This window comes from Mycetomoellerius zeteki, unplaced genomic scaffold (assembly GCF_001594055.1).
Source record: "Mycetomoellerius zeteki isolate Tzet28-1 unplaced genomic scaffold, Tzet1.0 scaffold162, whole genome shotgun sequence".
Lineage (NCBI taxonomy): Eukaryota > Metazoa > Arthropoda > Insecta > Hymenoptera > Formicidae > Mycetomoellerius > Mycetomoellerius zeteki.
Window position 1 is genome coordinate 327,469 of NW_017256572.1, and position 18,467 is coordinate 345,935.

The window sequence follows — 18,467 nt, forward strand, 5'->3', positions numbered from 1 at the left end:
CCCTACACAGAAAATATGTATTTACTACTTTCTATTCCAACTATTTTCCCCAGCACAACTAGATACTCAATGACATAAAATACATTTTTAAGGTTAACTTTAATATCAAATGATTAACCTAATTTGTAATGTGACGATATGATAAATATAATCAAAGCATTTATATCTTTTCGTATATTCTTTTTGGAAAAAGAGATTATATAAAAATTATTCAAGCTAAATTATTTCAACTAAAAGATTGGATCACAAACCTTGATTACGCTCCGCAATTGGACCGGCTGCCATAATTATCAATATTTACTTGAGAGTTATTGACTGAAATTAATTGCTGCATTGAATAAATATTGATGATTACATAATTAAACTTTGTAAAACTTCTAAATAGAATTAGAAATCTAATATAAGTTTTTTAAAATACAAATTTATATTTAATTAAACTTACAAGTATACTCCAATCAACCCAAATCAATTGTTATTTAAAGTATTTGAAGAGAGAAAGAGAAAGAGATCGAAAAATGCTTCCTGGTATTACCGTGTTCCAAAACTCTATTTTAGCTGACTCTACGGCCGGTATTCATATGCCCGTATTCATAGGGTGCGGTCCACTTGACGCTACAAACGCTTCGAAGCGTTTGACCGACCAATCAGAACAAAGAATTTTACGAATTGACTAATCAAAGAATGCTTCGAAGCGTTTGTAGCGTCAAGTGGACCGCAGCCGTAGTCAGACCTTGAACATAAGGTTTCCTTAAATTTATCTTTAGATGCTCAGTAGCCAATGAAATAATTCGTAGAGCATCTGAAAAGATAAGTTTAAGGAAGCCTTAGATATAAGGCCCGACTACGAGCCATAGTCAGATCATATATTCAAGATCGTCTTAAGTTCAGCCTTGAGGTGTCACGAACCAATCAGAGGGCCGCATTAGCGTCTTAAGACGTTACTTAAGACGGTCTTGAAATAAGAATCGACTATGAATACCGGCCTATAAAACTCTTAAGATGCCTTTAGTCCGGATCTACAATAGGTGTTTTAAGACTTAAGCCGTAAGAAATTGACCAATTACAGTCGAATTCGAAGAGAATAATCGACTGATGATTCATCCACTTCTTATGGCTTAAAGCTTAAAACTGTATTGTAGATCCGGGGTAACGAGCCGTCCAATCGGTCCATTGGCTACGTTTACACCGTGCGCTTAGTCCGCGACCTATACGATGAGTGTTTTTGTTTAACCTGCAAGATAAACAAGGAGATCTATTGTATAGGCGCGGCCTAAATGCACGGTGTAAACGTAGCCATTGTCACCAAGCTTCGATTAACTTGGTCGGCCTAGTAACTTTGCAGGCTTCCAACTTAAGCTGATGTCGGAGAATCAATACGAGCTGAATTAATAGGTCCGTTCGCGTTGCATGAAATCCCTAAATATTTTTTGCACTTAAAATGAGATAGATATATATTTGGCCTTGAAAAGAGAGAAAGCGAAGATGCCGAGTGCCAAAAGTGCAAGCAACGCGAACAGACCTAATGCGAGCTGAATTAATTCTCCGACATCAGCTTAAGTTGGAAGCCTGCAAAGTTACTAGGCCGAAATTAATCGAAGCTTGGCGAGGCTGCGTTCGGAAATATCACCCGAGTGCCTCTGTGTATCATTTTATCTTTGTTGTCCACCCAATGTTAAATAAGGATAACATGGGGGCACGTTTCCGGGTGACGTTTCCGAACGCAGCCTAACAATGGCCCTAAAATGCAATAAACGCGTTACACGAAGTATGTACTTCGTGTAATAATAACACCTGTGTAATGTACATACGTAGGAAGATTGTAATTATTGTAATTATTACTTCATGTACATATTTATCATTCTTTAATTAATACAACTCTATAAATAACACGTTTTATAAGTGATCGTGTCATTTTATTGTACGTCTTGCTTATAAGCATTATTTGTAAATTTTTCATGAGCCGTACATACCCCTCCTCCCCCTACGAGTAGCCGTATATCCCCACCCGTACTATGGGATACGTGGCGAAAGTGCGAGGGTTTCCAAAAGTTCTTTTTTTATTTAATACGAAAAAGGTATATATTTCGGATTTTTCTAATATTTTTTTTTCCTAGTAGTAGACGGTAGTCTATAAAGTTTTTACTGATACAGTTCGTTTACTTTAAAAGTAGTAAATGATACTTAATATAAATTAAGTTTTTGTTAGGTGCGGCGTATCGTATATCGGGATTATTACCCCAGATTACCCTATTGTACATACTATATATGTTATTGTCACTGCTCCAGTAGTAATCGAACGTCGATGTATTGATATATTTTGTCGGTGTAACACACTCGTGGATTGCTCTCGACAATAATTTGCAGACGTGGAATTATAACGCTTCAACGTTACATTGGCGCAACTATTTATTTACCGAATGCAAACCACGTACGTATTTTCGCGAGGGTTCGTCCGTAAACAATAATTCGTCGTAAAAGGTTTCCAACTGTTATAAAGACTTATTATCTCGAATCCTTGCTCCTTTCGCAACGAGTGATTATTAATTGCGACTGTCACTCGGCAATGATAACTCTCGACTCAGACTTCTGACGAGACCTTTCAACGACCTTTCGACGGTGAGAGGCGAGTATCACGAAGGAACAGTATCTCGCTTGGCTTTCTTTTTGCCAGGGGTTGCGAAAGGTCAGACTCGATGTATAATCGTTCGCGCCGCATCCCCGAGACGCATGCATACGCGAGAACTACTGGAACGCGGATGCCGTGAGTTAAATTGCGCCGAGTTACAGTTGTAGCATCGAGACAGCAAGACATCGGAAAGTACGAGAGCCAGAGCGGCTCTCGTTCAATATAATAGGCGAAAATCGTATCGCGAGATCAGATCATGTTCGATATCGTTATTTCTCCGATGAATTTTTTCTTTAGTTTTGTGTCGACGACTTTCTTAGTTCCGCTTCTCTTTATCGCGTACGTAGGTAATTATTTTTCTTCCGAAAAGTGTTTTCGAGCTTTTATTTATGGTGGTAATTATCCACGCGTGCATAATTACCACTGAATATCTACACTGAAAAAAATGCATGTAATCTTACATGGATATGACTGGAAAATTATCTAAATTACATAAATATACTTGGAAATTTACTGAAAATTGTAAATTTCCAATCATATATTTAGGCAATTTTCCAGTCACGAACATGTAATTTCCATGTAAAATTACATGCATCTTTTTCAGTGTATTCTAGAGTTGAAGTTAAATTTACTAACGCGAGTAATTTTGGCGCTGAAATTATATATTCTCCTTCGGGCTGTAATAGTATCGTTCTCTCTCTCTTCTAACATGGGCTATATTATTGTAATACGTGTGTATTTGGCATTTTTAAGTGGTGACGTCGACAAGAAGATGTTGGATACGCTTCGTCAAATGGAAACATCCGAGTTACGTCGTTGTGGAGGAGAAGAGTATTCGCAGCATCTTGGACCAAGGGCGCAATCCGGTAAATAGATATATCGATTGGGCCAATTTTAATCGGTCGCTACTGACTACCGTACGTTCATCTATCGTCACCACGATTATACATGCGTAGGGCATACGCACCCTTCTCGTACAAGGACGTTCGATCGTAAAGGACGTGAGAAATCACTTGGCGCATCTGACTACGACGAGAAAGTTCCTTAAATCGGCTCTCTTCACGCGATGGGGCGTATACGTATGGAAAGAACTCGATTACTTTTCCGTGGACAATCATCTCGCAAATTCGCCGTATTCTTTTCGAGGTCGTCCTATCACCGAGAACAATATACAGGTCGTTCTTTCATTTAATTATTATTACTTTATACTTAGCGTAGAGCAGAGCCAGCTGTTTGACGTATAGACAATGGTTTTGTGTCGTAGGATTACATAAGCGACGTCACATCCAAGTTTCTTCCAAAGAAATTACCGCCTTGGCAAGTGCACGTAGTCAACTTGTTCGTGCGAGGAGAGGAACGTCAGGTGTGTCTGGTGCGAGCGCATCACTTGCTCCTGCGGCAGGAGCATCTAACTTTGGCGGATTTTTTGCCGTTGAAATATTCGACGGACAACTGGACTTGTCAAGAGAGCGACTCGCCCTTTACGAATCTGTATGCCCAACCCTCCGCTCTACCGCGTCTCCGACAGATGTTCCGAGAGAGCTTCAGCAACTACTGGAATGATTTTCTTTACGATAACGATCCTATGGAGCGGCCGGGGATTCTAAAGAAGCGTATAGGAGTGTTTCAGTGTGTCAAGATCGCGACGATAGCGTTGGTTTGCACTATGAAGGAATTGGCCAGGTATTCGCGTGGCCCGCGACACGGTGTCGTAATCTCGACTCTCGAGTTGCCTCTCATTCCAGAAGACTAATCTGTATACTAACAATAAGTATAGTATACAGATCGCTCTTGCTATCCTTCGCTCGAATATTCAAAAGGATTAAGCATACGTATCGGGTATCGCGATAGTATTATATAGGTAACTTTATTGTTTTGTAATTTTTTTTTTTTAGACAGTGCCGAAAGTCGGAAGGATTAAAATTTTTGGAGCTTCTGTCGATCGTCCGGCGCGAATCGAGCAAGAGAAATTTCAATTCTCGGATGATATATGACTCCATTGCGAAATCTTTCCACCCGATCGACGTTCTCTACACGTGCATTGCTCTGTCCTGGTACATCGTGATTACGTTGTTTTTAAAGACGCCCCTCCTGCTCGTTCGAGAATTCCGAGCTTTACAGTCGCGGCGTAGACATTGCAGTTATCCTGCAGACACCTTGACGTACACCCTGTCGTGTTACCTTCCCCTGACGGTTCAAGCAATTCGGGAAACGATGTCCATTAGCTGGATAGCCGCGACTGCACCCAAGATCATAATCGAGGAGCTGTTTTTGAAGAATCCGCAATCGAATCGACTGCAAACCATCTCACCGTGTGGCAGGAAAGTAGTGGCTTGGTCGGAAAAGGTGGACATCGAGCTCGTAGGAAAAATGGCTAATGTAACTGGCGCGACAGAGATGGAGATTCTTTTAACGGCTACCGTGGACGCCCTGAAAGAATATTTTAAGCACTTGGCCGTCAACGTTCCGGGTGATGTATTCGCGACGGTCAAATACGTCAGTCAGCGAGCAGTGTTTCTTCGAAATCACGAGGCCAGGGGTATCCTCTGTATCGCATTACCAACCAGAACGCCATTGTTCCACGACGATCTCATTGAAATATTGCAGGTATTGCATAATTAGCATAATATATGCTTACTCGACTTGAGCGCGAAAAGATAATTACAATTAGATCTCTCCAACGTGTCGCGTTTCCCCAAGGTTATTCAGCGAAACGTGCAGAATGCCAGGTCCCGGCAAAGTGCAATTTACGCTATCACGGCAGCGGAAACGTCCTACGGATTAATTTCCTCCTGCGTCCCGTCCATCGTTTTGAAATTACTTTTAAATCAACTGTCGAAAAGATACTCTCTGTGTTTAACGCATGTTGACGGAGATTTACCTGTGGAGGGCATAGACGGAGCGGTTTACTGGCGACCACCGCAAGGAAATTGCAGTACATATACAATATATGTCATTAATGTGTTTCGCTTTTGCGCGATATCTGCTTTTCTTTTATTAACGTATATCGCGCTTTTTCATCAAAACTTGTAATGTATCATGCTTTTAGACATGTCTATGACTCTGCACAGGCATGGGAACGGCGTGCGCCTCGGTATAATGGGAGACGCCTTGATCGGTCCTCAGCATTTTATCATTGCGAGAGCGTTCCCTAAAAGCGTACGAAATCTCGCCGGCATTCTAGGCGTTCCGAGAGTACCTATCCGAAGTCCAAGTCCTAATCCACTCAATCCGACTACGTCTCCAGGATACTGAGCTGATCGTGGATACATAGAGACACTGAGAGACGTTCAGATTCATCGGAAAAGGGAACAAGGTTGGACATTTTCCTTGCTCAACTTCATATATTATACTATATGCAAGAGATATAATATATAATGTACATATATATTTTTTATTTTTTGTTTTGTGAAATATGTAATCGATTAAGTTCGAAACAGTGATTAAAACACATTGATTATACCATCATATTCATAACTGGACCGTTTCTTAAGTATAAATAATTCGATCCACATTCAAAGATCTTTACATTTATGATTTACCTGCGCGTTCTTTGGGCAGATATTTGACACTGAAATTTAAAGTTACATATAGTATGTTGGTATTGTAGATGGAATGGAACGTTTATGTATGTACATATTTATATGAATCATCATAACAAAATATTTCACGTCGCCTATCACATGCAATAACATAATTGAACAAACAATTAAACTAAATAAATAAATAATTCAACGATTTATATGGCAGAATTCTTCTCGCGAAATTATACACAAATTTATGTCCTAGATGCTCACATTTTCTAACAAAAATACTAATAGTATATATTATTATTATTATTTAATTGACTACTTATCTAATCTTTGGATTAATAACATTAATAACAAAGATTCTATCAACAAAAAACTCACATTACACATACATTTGTGCGACAAGGGTGAAAATGATAACTTGTAATACAGTTGAATCGCACGTCAGAATATTAAACTTGTATCGTTTAAATTATTTGTGAAATTCATTGTACAAACACCGTTGTTTTATTTTTATAAAGTAATGTAAATGTTGATTGTGTAGACGTATTTAAGCATTTCAAATTAAATCAAATGAAAGTATATTTCTTTGTATGTTCGAATCTCTTTTGTTATTTATGAGGTTTCTTTTCTGTTACAAAATATATTATTTGTAATTAGACTTTTTAATTTTGTTTCATAACAAGATTTGAACAATCTAATTATTAAAATTAAATCTATAACAATATGTGTACACAATTTGCGCATGCAATTACGCGTACGTTTTAAGTAGAAAGGTAAATGTGTACATATCTTTGTGTACGCGCGAATGTAGGAGTCACGAAATTAGTTTAGTTTAAATGAACGTGTAACAATTATAATATTATATAAGTAGAATTTATTAATAACAGCAGTAAGTTAAGTACGAGGGAAAAATACGTGCAAATGAACTCTCGCTGCCAATAGGCAATTCAAAATTGTTCATTACACAAAAATACATATACTGATATACATGTATATGTATACATATATGTATGTATATATTATATACAGGATGTCTCTGTATATAGTGCCAAAACTGCTACAGCGGCTTTAGCACATGACAACAAGTCGAAAATATCTAATAAACATATGTCCGATTCCGAACGGAATCAGAGTTACAAGATATTGAAGTAAGAAAACATGAATCGTAGTAAGTGTTGTTTAATGTTGGTTATTCTATTTAATGCTTTACAAAAGATGTTCAAAAATTTCTTCGTCGATTTCGACACACTTTCTAGTACGAATTAAAATTGTTTCAAACTTGCGATGACAAATATTTAGAGTTTCGCGGATGATATCGGCAGCGTTAAGTATCAGTTGCCATAATTATTCTCTATTCTGAATCTCATTCTGGTAGACTAGATCTTTCATTCGCTTCTTCTTCTTCTTTCACTCGATCCTTCATTCCTAAAGAAAAAATCCAGTGGTGTGAGGTCGGGACTTTTCGCTGACTATTTAATAGGAGCGTCCTGGCCTCTTCCAATCCAATGAGAATAGTGATCATGGAGAGACGTTCGCACAAGAAGTCATCCTTAATGTGTATTTGTTTACATTTTAGGAACGAATGAAAGATCTAGTCTATCAGAAAAAGATTCAGGATTCAGAACAATAGAATAACGAACATTAAACAACATTTACCTACTACGATTCATGTTTTCTTACTTTAATATCCCGTAACTCCGAACCGTTCGGAATCGTACATATGTTTATTAGACATTTTCGACTTGTTTTCATATGTTGAAGCCACTGTAGGAGTTTTGGCACTATATGCAGAGTCTGCCCTGTATATTATACACACGCGAACGCGAACACGCACGCACGCACGCACGCACGCACGCACGCACACGTGTATACGTATATATCGTGCAATAGACATAATCGCACTGCTCGCTCGATATAAAACACAGTGAGATTCTTTCGATTAACACATTAGATTGATTAAAATTTTATTTTTAATTAAACTTTCATTAATTTTGTTCTATCTGATGCCAGTGCGCAATTTATCAATATAATAAAAGTATATTTTTGTTCTCTATGCCGAACAATCATCGCCATTCGTTCGTTCCATCTCGATTGGTCCACTACCGAAAATCTTACGATTTCTTGTATACGGTATAATACCTACCAAGATTCCAGAGACAATGATCCAACCACCAGCCATCAGGAAAGAAAGTTCCCAAGAACCGGTCACGTCAAAGAACCATCCAGCCAATGGAGGTCCCAAAAGATTTCCAATTCCTTGACACAACAAGCTAAGACCGTAAGCGGTAGTGAATCTTTCTAAAGGAATCAGTTCTACTAATATAACGGGCGTGAAACTAAAATTACTAGCAAAGAAAAGACCGAAAGCTGCCGAGCTTATCGATAAAAATACGTAATGTTGAGTGAACACAGATATCAATATGGTAGCTGCTCCACAGGCTATCAGGCACCAAGCATACGTCTTGCTGACATTCATCCAGGATTGATCGCCAGCCCAGCCTAGACCAATCTAAAAAAAAAAAGTAATAGTAACGGAAATGAAGGAATAGAATATTAAAAGTTAAAGTATAAAATCTGATCTTACCATTCCGATGGTATTGGTAATACCGATGATGCTGAGGAGATTAGCGGCATCGGACTCGGCGTAACCATTTCTAGTCATATGCTCCGCCAGGTAAAAATACGGTACGATGAACCATGTGAATAACAATATCGTCGACAATGACATTAACAGGAAATGTAATTCGAAAAACATGGAGAAATCCAACATACTCTTCAATAAGTCTATCAGTTCGGCGTACCACTTCTGTCAAATGAAATTGCCGGAAATTGGGAAATGAAGAAAGAAAATCGATAGAAACACTCTCATAGATCTCTTGCAAATGTCTCCTTTCCAATAGAAAAGTTTTCTACAAAAATACCTGTTCGTTCTCTTTTGCCAATGTGGTCATACTATTTCTATAGATGTCAGGACAACTGCTCGCTCTAAGCCTGTATTTGTGCAGATTTAAAGCAGCACCGCGATACATAACGGAATTTCGGTGCACTCTGATATCCTTGAAATAATGAGTGTTGGTGCTGAACTGTCGTCTGAGCCAAGGTAAGGAGTCTGTCCTGATGACATTACTGGACTGTGGCTCGACATAGCGTCTGGACACGGATTTCTTTTTTTCAATCGGTGCGACCTAGCAAGAAAATAAAGTTAACATAATCGAATCTTTCACACATCGTTCGAATCATTTGTTAATTACCGTATGCATGATTTCCTTTGCTAGTAAAGGATTAGTTTCCTCTATTTCATTCCTGGATATTTTTCTGGTGCAAACGAGTTTCGTCGGGGCGTGAACGGAGGTTGAATCCTTTTTTTGTTCAACGATCGCTTTCGATTCCGTTGCTCGTTTAAGCCTTTGTAGAATATAACAGAATATAATAAATATTAAATGTGTCAGAGCCGATTGTAATATTCAATGTATTCGACGAAAGCGTCGCACGGCAAGCATACACGTGATCGTAGGAAGAAGATACGAAAACTTGGTTCTCATGACAGATCGATTCGTTAAAACCCGCATTCTATTGTACATATAACTACGTGTATTAAATGCGTGGCAAATTAACCTCATTGACATAGTGATGCCGCTTTTATTAGAAATCTCTCCCGTCGAGTCTTGCAGCTGTTTATCGGACAAACTTCTACACAACAAGAGGCTGGGATAATTCTCCAGAATGACAGTGTACAGCCTAGAATTGGATAGCAATAACTCCAATACTTCCAAAGGCACCTAGAATCTCACATTTAAATTAATTTATTTATAGAAAACTGACAAATTGAGCGAGTTGTCGCTTTATCGCATCCTTGCAACATATTTACAGTCCTTCCGCCCCTTCATCAGTCTCACCTTTTCGCTTCGCTTTACAAAAGTTGGTAAATTAACTACACTCGTCGTCTGCCTCTTCGCTCCATTGACCGCTTTAGTGCTGGTACTTAGATTTTGTAAAAAATATTCAGGCGCTTGGTCACTTCTAAAAAGCTTTCTCAGCTCCTCGACGCCTGGAAACTCGTCCGACAAACTTGCGTCCGAGCGGCCGTACGACTTCTTCGGCAGAGCAGCTTGGTCCTGTTTCCGTTGCTCCAGAATCCACCATTCCGGATCTCTCATAACGGTACCCGCAACGATCATATTGAAGAAAGTACCGGCTAGGAGCAAACAAGCGCCTCGCCAGCCATACTCCTCGATCAAATACGTTGTCATGGGAGCGTAGAGAAACGTACCGATTCCGGTGCCGCATGCCCCGAGACCTACAGCTAGGGTTCGTTTCTTGTCGAACCAAAAAGCGATGCTCACAACCGCGGTGACGTAGCACAAACCGAGACCGAGGCCCGCGATCACGCCGAAAGTTAAGTACATTATCTCGATGGTATTACTAAAGATACTCAGGATGAAGCCCAGCCCTGATATCAGACCGCCAGCGATGGTCATGTTTCTGCATCCGTAACGATCGACAAGGGCAGACATTATCGGTCCGGACAGAAGAGGCACGGCCATGAAGAGCGACCCGATCCAGGCGGTCTTGGATTTTGAGGCGCCAAATTCGTGAAGGAACTCGATGTAAAGCAAGCCGAAGCTGAAGGAGACACCATCGGCCACCATGGAGATGATCAGAGAGGCCAAAACGACTACCCAGCCCCAACCGCCGTCAGGCACTTTCGGTTTCTTACGTTTTGTCTCCCTCGCCATAAAACTCGACGAATCCTCTCGCTCTAAGATGCTCAAGGAATCGATGGAATCCTTGACTCGCTTTTGATTTCTTCTACTCGTATCGGCGTATCTCTCGCGATCAACGGGTGCCTCCTGAATTTTGTTCCAAGAACCGCGCCGTTCCATCGGCCTGATGATCGTTTTGACCGGCTCAAGCGACTCAATTGCGTCAATCGGTTTCTCCGTTATATTGCTTGCATCCAAATTGGTTTCACGTATATTACAGCTTTTCGAGGGTAAGCTGGTCTCATCGAAATCGACGCTTTGCTGGAGAAAACTCGAATAAATTGTAGGACTTCCGTTTTGCCAACCAATCAACGGAGCTCTATGCGGCTGATGGCGATTGCTCTGGCTCCTTTTCACGTACGCATCTTCCTTTCTGATGCTCGTAACGCTCGTAGAACAATTTTGATCATTATTGTTATCGTGCCTGCAGCTGTTCTCGCATTCCGCTTCAATTCCTCGCAGGATGGTATCGTTCCTGCTAATCATGATTTCTCTAAATGTAGGTAATGGCCGAATGAATCCAACGACGTCGCCAGCCTTTCAGCCCTTGGAACTCTGTCGGAAGATAGCCACCTTGTCTTCCGGTTACCATAAGGACCCTTTGGACAATCTTGAACGCTTCACGAAAAGTCGACCGCGCCGAATTCAGCATGCACGCACTGTCGAGTCGCTCGTTCTGTAAAACAATTTTTTTACCTTTATTAGCGTTAATAGCAATCACACCCGATGAAAATCTTGGGATCATCGTGCCTAACAAGTAGGGAGAAGGTATTTTGTAAACTGGCTACGCGTGTAATAACAAGCTAGGCCCCCTGTTTCAGTTTCAACGTTTACCAACACTTTGACAGATTCAATCTACCGACTACGCTTTATTACAATAACATTCGATAAGTTAATGTCCACGGAATAAGCATATGATTATTAGCGTATTTTCATACTTTCAGCAATTTTCCGTAACAAAATTTCGCCAAGGCGTAGCAAGATTGTGGACGATAAGACTAGGTCCACAATCTTGCTTTAAGAGACTGTAAGCCGTAAGCTTTAAGTTATAAGTGACGATACATCGGCCACAGAACTTATGCTTTTAGGCCGTAAGAATTGGATTTTCCTCGATTCGCTAACGGTTAATTAAAGCCTAAAGACTGTGCAAAAACAGTTTAAAGACAGAAATTATTGTTACTTAATCTCTTTCGACTTAGGCCTGTTACATAATAGAGTCGCAGTTCGTAAGCCATAAGAAATTGGCCAATCACAGTTGAATATGACAAAAATAATCGACTATAATTGGTTAATTTCTTACGGTTTACGAATTGCAACTCTATTGTGTAACAGGCCTTAAGGCTTCTCAAAGCAAGGTTGTGGACCTAGCCTAATGATACCATAATAACAAAATTGCACACATCATATATTATTCCACGAGAGTTTTTATTTGGATCAAATATAAAGTGATGAAGAAAAAACTAATAGTTACACTACTAGTACTACACACCAACGAAGTAACGTAATATTTGCAGGCGTACTACATACTATACGTATATAGGAAAAGACTCGTTGGCGTGAATAATTATGAGATACACAAGTTACAATCGATAAAGCAAAGTTTATATAACTGGTGCTCAATTGTAAATCAGATAGCACATTAGTTTATATACGTTTCCTAAACGTATCTATAATGTTTTATAACCGTTTAGGGAATATCTAATATACATATATGTGTACTATTTGAATGATTCACAGCCAAGTGTGGAAGGTACGAAATAATAATAAATTGTTAGTAACAAGATAAATGTGTTTCTAAAACGTTTTTCGTATCTTTATCTCCATTTCTACCGACATAGAAAAGATTTTGATTCGAGTTACGACGTCTCTATATACTTGCCAAGTTGCCATGGAATTAGATTACCTCAAAATATATAAATATACAGGCAAAAATAATTCTACATATATATTTACATTATAATTCACATTGAATTATTTAAGCATTAAAGATCCAGCTTCGACCGGTATATAGACTTCTAGTTTATCGATTGTGTTCTCACATGTACGGTCTAAATTTTAGAATTTAAGAATCATATTTTAGACTCTATAAAATATGATTCTTATTGTCTATATCGATTATTCGCAATATTTGAATCGACATATATTATGTTCTCATTATATGAGCTGCCACGCAACTTGCTTCTTTTTAGAAAAATGAGAAAACAAGGTAAGTCGATTACATGGTTCAACACTTCTGACACCTGAATAAATGAATTGTTTTCTGATAGATTTTTGTTCGTTGAAAACGAATCCAGCCGTGGAATTGGGCTAAAATGTCAGTTTTCCGAGAAAATTGAAATTAAATGTGCCAAAATTAGCGTTTTTGGCCATATACATGTATATATGTATATATATATATACATATATACATATATACCACTTTTTTAAGGAGAAATTAAATTTTTCTTTTCAATTTCATTTACGCCATTTTTTTTTTAAGTATTATCTTTTATCTATAAAATAAATTTAAATTTATTACAGTATGATTTTTTTCAAAAGCCTATAATTAGCATATATTATAAATCATTAAGTTGAACAGATGATATATGATTATTACTGTTTATAAATGTTTATAAAATGCAGGGTTGTATAAGTTACATAAAAAAGTAACGAAGTTACCTTTTTCGTTACTTTTTTTTCACGTAATTACCTTTTCTAATGAATAACGGTAATGGTAATTAAGTTACAATTTCTAATAAACGAATAACGAAATTTGAAAGTTGTTACTTCGTTACTTTTAGTTTGTTCAGTGAGTAACACGTAATGATGACAGGTTACTTTTCAAAGTGACTTTTTCAGCCTTAGCGTAACCTTATAGCATTTAGTTAGTTAGCGTTACCGTCATAAAAAATTGCAACGTCATTATCAAATTGTTTATTATAAAAAGTAACGACGCAATAACGAGAAAGTAACTTTTAACAACCCTGATAAAATGTAAGTACATGAATTATAATAGTAAGAAATAAATAATTTCACGGGATAGTTAGGGTGCCAAAATGCGCGACTACGTCCTTGTGTAGTAATAATATTTGGAAACAACATAATTACATGGAATCTCTGACAGTACGCATTATAATAATTGTACCGTGATAAATATAAATTTATTTATACGTAAAAGATGGCCACTTTAAAGTGACGTAAATGGAATTGAAAAAAAAATTTACTTTAGCCACAAAAAAATGATAAGTATGGACAAAAATGTCAATTTTGGTACATTTAATCTTAATTTTCTCGGAAACCTGACGTAATAGGCTGTTAGGCCAATTCTGCAGCCGGATTCGTTTTCAGTAAACAAAAATCCATCAGGAAACACTTGATTTATTCAGGTCCCAGAAAAAGTTTATTTTTGTATAATTAATTTTGTATAATTGTGTTATTCGTCACTTTTACAAATTTTCAATACCAAATTTCAATATGCCTTTATATGTTTATAAAGTTCAAAAATTCTAAAAATTTTTGCCGTTAGTTTGTTCATTATGCTCAATTATGTACCTGTATATTCCAGAGAGAGAGAGAGAGAGAGAGAGAGAGAGAGAGAGAGAGAGAGAGAGAGAGAGAAGACATTTACATCGTAAGCTAAAACGTTTCAAAACTTTCAACAGTAAATGATTTTATTATTAGAAGTCTCTCACAGACAGTAGTCTAATAATACTTTGGTGTTGCACAACTGTCGACTTGCGACGTAAGCTGAAAACTTTTTGGCAATTGCCAGTGATATGTGTATTTATAAATCTGTTTTAATAAAATATTAGATTAAATTTTTACCTCAAATATTATAAAAACGTTACATTGTTAAAATTTTTTCATAATTTTATTTCTAAGAAATTATCGATATACATAAATATATGTAAATTAAGTCATTAGGTAGAAAATGTCATACTTCTTATGCATGTGTGCTACATAAAATCTTCTTTTTAATGAAAAATTAGTAAGAAATGTAAGAATATAAGTGTGACACTTGTATTAGATCGACTTCTCGATTATCTTAACTCCCAGTCATCTTGTTAATCGGGGACATTCGCAGATGTTACAAATTTAAGCTTTTTTTTGTGGAAAATAGTTATCCCGACTCATGTGTGATTGTCCAATATTTGATATGGTGTCTCTGCAGAGACACGTACAAACGAAACACAAATTTACTTCTTTATTCAAAATGTTTGAAATAATTATTAAGACTTGGAATATCTCTCTCTCTCTCTCTCTCTCTCTCTCTCTCTCTCTCTCTCTCAACACGTAACACAAATTTATTTGCGCAAACATTTGAAAAAATGATTACGTATCTTACTGTCGTTTTTTTTAAGGATTTTATAATTACACTCTTATCACTACATGCGTATTGTATGGAAAACAGGCATGTAAATCTAATCGTTAACGTACCTAGCGAATTAGACCGAAACCGAAAAAAGAGAGCGAAGCTAACGGAGTCACTTTTTTCGGCCGGAGTCGAAATCGACATTTTTTTATTAACTCTAGAGAGACTGCATGATTTTCAGAAATCATAACAAATTTATGTACTCTTTAAAAAACAAGATTTTATTAAAATATCTAACTATAATAATACAGCACCTTCAACTTTTAAAGAAATAAAAAATCACAGTTATTATTAGCATCACATCAAAGTTTGTACTCAAATTGTCTTAAGCTTAATCAACGAGTTAATAATTAAAATCGAACAGTTATTTTTTGAACGCTTACCGGCGCAATGCAACTTGTACAGTTTTGGTTTACACACCGAAATTTTCTGTTAATTTCGGCCGAAACCGGAAATCAAACCGAAACCCTGATTTTTGATCGAAACTGACCGAAACCGAAACCGAAATTTCGATCGGACTCTAACGCGAATGTATATAAGAATAGTTGATGAATTATAAAAAAACGAATATTTCTAATATCGCATACCAAATTGTTTGCTTTATACATTCATTTCTTATATACGGCTAACAATAAATAAAAGCAAGCAAAATAGGTTCGAAAATAAGTAGTTAGAGCCATACAAGAGTCGCCAGAGGGGTGTGATCACCATGGAGACCGACTGGTCGATTTCTCTGCGTGACTATGGCTACGTTTACACCGTGCATTTAGGCCGCGACCTATACAATAGATGTCCTTGTTTATCCTGTAGGTTAAACAAAGACACCTATCGTACAGCCAATGTCTGCCTGTACTAAAATACAGAGACAATTAAATGTCCGATAAATTTGATTTTGCAAAAATATTGGAAAAATCAAAGCGTGTCTAGAAATTCGAAAACAATCTGTGTGAAATATTAAAAATTAAATTCTCGCACTATATGATTGCGAATAAGCTCAGTTCTAAAAAAAAAAAAAAGGTTTCTAGCCATTCTTACACTGAACAGCTAGGTAATATAATATTGAAAAATTAACATCTCTAATTTGTCGCCCAAAAGAAATTGATGTGCAATCTTTTTAACTATATAATATTTTCGGCAAATTCTCGTAAAGCTTAGAGAGAAATTGTTCTTCTCATTTGCTGTAATTCGCAACATTATTTATTTCGAATATGTACACATTGAGTCATCGATTAAACATCGTTCTAAGTATTTTGACTCAACATGATGGAACATTTTGTCTATGAATTTAACATCAGTGATTATGCATACTTAATCAGGATTATATTGCAGATCAATACATCTTGCGGAATGTAAACATTCAAAACGATAAAATCCTTATCGTTAATTTAATTTTATCGACTATCCCTTTTCTTTAAATGCTCAAAATACACTTTTCAGTAAGCTTGCTTACGATGCTACAAATAAAAGAAAATTACAAGGAAATTACAAAGTGAAGAAAAAAAAGAGAATAGAAGGATAAAAAGGCGACATCATAAAAGTACATAACAATATACATATTTATATGTATCAATTTTTTACGCAAAGAAAATATAATGTTTTCACAACGAAAATGTCTTATGGTTTAAACTTTCGCGATAATAGTAAAATATCTTTATAAGAGGAAAAACTTATGTAAATTAATAAGTTATACAGTGTAAATAATAATAAATAACAGTGAATATTTCTTTACTCTTGTTTAGAAAAAATATTACAGCGTATCTAATTTCAAAATTGAGTGTAACTATAAGTCATCAAAGTGAACCAAATGTAATTAAAAAATAATTTGATAAAAATCTACAAATAAAATGATTTTATAATGTTAATAATTTGGGAGAATTCAACTCGTGTTTAAGCGTTCTCTTATCTTACTGTTTAGGATAGTTCGTAATACAATATACAGCATAATACAATATATCATAAATTTTCAATTGCATAATCATCGACATTGTATTCAATCTGCATCACGTTGTATTACCGCGTTGTATTGTGACATTGAAAATATTCGAGGGAATAAAATAAATGTAGTACTCGTAATTATCGATAATTACATTTATTATGTAAAATTACATCGATGTAAATAAACAAATTCATTTAATCGATAAATGATTTTAACTTATCAGAAATTTAGAACTTCCGGTAAGTCATACGTCCGTACGGAATATAGTGACAAGTGGCAGAATGTGCATTTTGGGCGAGCGACAGATAATTAAGTGAGACAAGCCGTTTAACCCTTAATACACACCTTTGAGTCATTCGTGTCCTGCGCATTTCTTTTCTTTGGTTTATATACAATAAATTGTTATATACAATTGTATATAACAATTTATTATAAATATACAACGTTACACATACTTTCTAAAGATGTCAAAAATTGCTTAATAATTTTCATATACTTGTAAGTGATAAAAATTAATCCAGGACACAAAAGACCCATCGTGTGTAGCAAGGGTGCCAAAAACTAAGTATTAAAGTACATAAAAATATTCTTTCTGAATATGTACTGTATAATATAAAATACAAAGGGATAATCTCGTACGAAGAGTATTGACGAAATAAAGAATTCGTGACAGCTGTAAGAAATATTAATGAGGACACGTGATATTATTGGCGATAGTATCTATTATTAAAAGTAAAAGAATGTATACAAGGTTTTCGGTGACATCTTATTGTTATCCCGTACTCGATACATGCTGTTGAAGAAGGCAATTGGTGAATCTGTATATATTATACTTCAAATGCTTAAAAAAAGGACTAAAAGGAAATAGACGAGGAAAACAAAAAAAGAGAATTAGCATGCAAGAAATGTAGCAAAAATTGCACGTCGCGTCAAGTTAAGCTTACCAACAACGAGCTCGCGCAGATTGTTATAGCTGAAGACTTTGAGTAGCCTAACACGATTCTCGTTGGAAAAAACGTTTTGTGCCTTTTTATCGCAATGACGATTTCGTGCATTCGCTCGCGGCGCGTTTCACGACGACGCGTGTGACGCGATATCACGCGACTGTCTTGGTTGAGGACACCCGGTACACTGAGGTTCAGGAGCCTCGAAATCCATGTCATAAGGAAGGTTCTCGCCGCCGCACCTGACCTGAATGGAGCACGCGTGTCGGAGTCGGCCCCATCTCGTCGTCGCGTCGCCGTCGCGTCGGCCGCGT

General features: G+C 36.9%; 3 protein-coding genes across 6 annotated transcripts in view; 1 reads left to right on the forward strand and 2 right to left on the reverse strand.

Moving 5' to 3' along the window:
* The window catches only part of Spx (Spliceosomal protein on the X), a 3,107-nt gene extending 2,605 nt beyond the window's left edge, over positions 1-502 (reverse strand). The window contains exons 1-2 of one of the 2 annotated variants that reach the window (XM_018445572.1): positions 443-502; positions 252-328 (exon numbers count right to left, since the gene is read on the reverse strand). In XM_018445572.1, coding sequence (XP_018301074.1) covers positions 252-285 — 34 coding nt within the window. In that variant the 5' untranslated portion in view covers positions 286-328; positions 443-502. The remainder of the gene's footprint in view (positions 1-251; positions 329-442) is intronic. The other variant, XM_018445571.1, reaches the window with a different exon arrangement.
* Positions 503-2,558: 2,056 nt separating this feature from the next.
* On the forward strand, positions 2,559-6,437 carry LOC108721167 (uncharacterized). 3 transcript variants are annotated; one of them, XM_018445569.1, is made up of 7 exons: positions 2,559-2,761; positions 3,380-3,492; positions 3,583-3,801; positions 3,891-4,309; positions 4,522-5,233; positions 5,327-5,561; positions 5,676-6,437. In XM_018445569.1, the coding sequence occupies exons 1-7, from the start codon at positions 2,728-2,730 to the stop codon at positions 5,879-5,881; spliced, it is 1,938 nt and encodes a 645-aa protein (XP_018301071.1). In that variant the 5' UTR covers positions 2,559-2,727; the 3' UTR covers positions 5,882-6,437. The 3 variants fall into 3 exon arrangements, with proteins under 3 accessions (XP_018301071.1, XP_018301070.1, XP_018301072.1); XM_018445568.1 differs by lacking the exon at positions 2,559-2,761 and adding an exon at positions 2,850-2,973; XM_018445570.1 differs by lacking the exons at positions 2,559-2,761; positions 5,327-5,561 and adding an exon at positions 2,850-2,973 and having other exon boundaries at positions 5,698-5,869.
* A 440-nt stretch (positions 6,438-6,877) lies between these two features.
* Positions 6,878-18,467, reverse strand: LOC108721170 (uncharacterized). The gene is made up of 7 exons (XM_018445575.1): positions 18,154-18,467; positions 10,056-11,598; positions 9,775-9,938; positions 9,411-9,564; positions 9,081-9,344; positions 8,744-8,965; positions 6,878-8,668 (listed from the first exon to the last, which is right to left on the reverse strand). The coding sequence occupies exons 2-7, from the start codon at positions 11,406-11,408 to the stop codon at positions 8,210-8,212; spliced, it is 2,616 nt and encodes an 871-aa protein (XP_018301077.1). The 5' UTR covers positions 11,409-11,598; positions 18,154-18,467; the 3' UTR covers positions 6,878-8,209.

Excerpts from the sequence above, each read along its gene's own strand:
- LOC108721167 (XM_018445568.1), top strand. The coding sequence starts at position 2,883 with ATGTTCGATATCGTTATTTCTCCGATGAATTTTTTCTTTAGTTTTGTG. Across the intron at positions 2,974-3,379 it reads TCTCTTTATCGCGTACGTAG|TGGTGACGTCGACAAGAAGA; the intron begins GTAATTATTTTT and ends GGCATTTTTAAG. Across the intron at positions 3,493-3,582 it reads TGGACCAAGGGCGCAATCCG|GGCATACGCACCCTTCTCGT; the intron begins GTAAATAGATAT and ends ATACATGCGTAG.
- LOC108721170 (XM_018445575.1), bottom strand. The coding sequence starts at position 11,408 with ATGATTAGCAGGAACGATACCATCCTGCGAGGAATTGAAGCGGAATGC. Across the intron at positions 9,939-10,055 it reads TTGTAAAGCGAAGCGAAAAG|GTGCCTTTGGAAGTATTGGA; the intron begins GTGAGACTGATG and ends GTGAGATTCTAG. Across the intron at positions 8,669-8,743 it reads TTACCAATACCATCGGAATG|ATTGGTCTAGGCTGGGCTGG; the intron begins GTAAGATCAGAT and ends TTTTTTTTTTAG.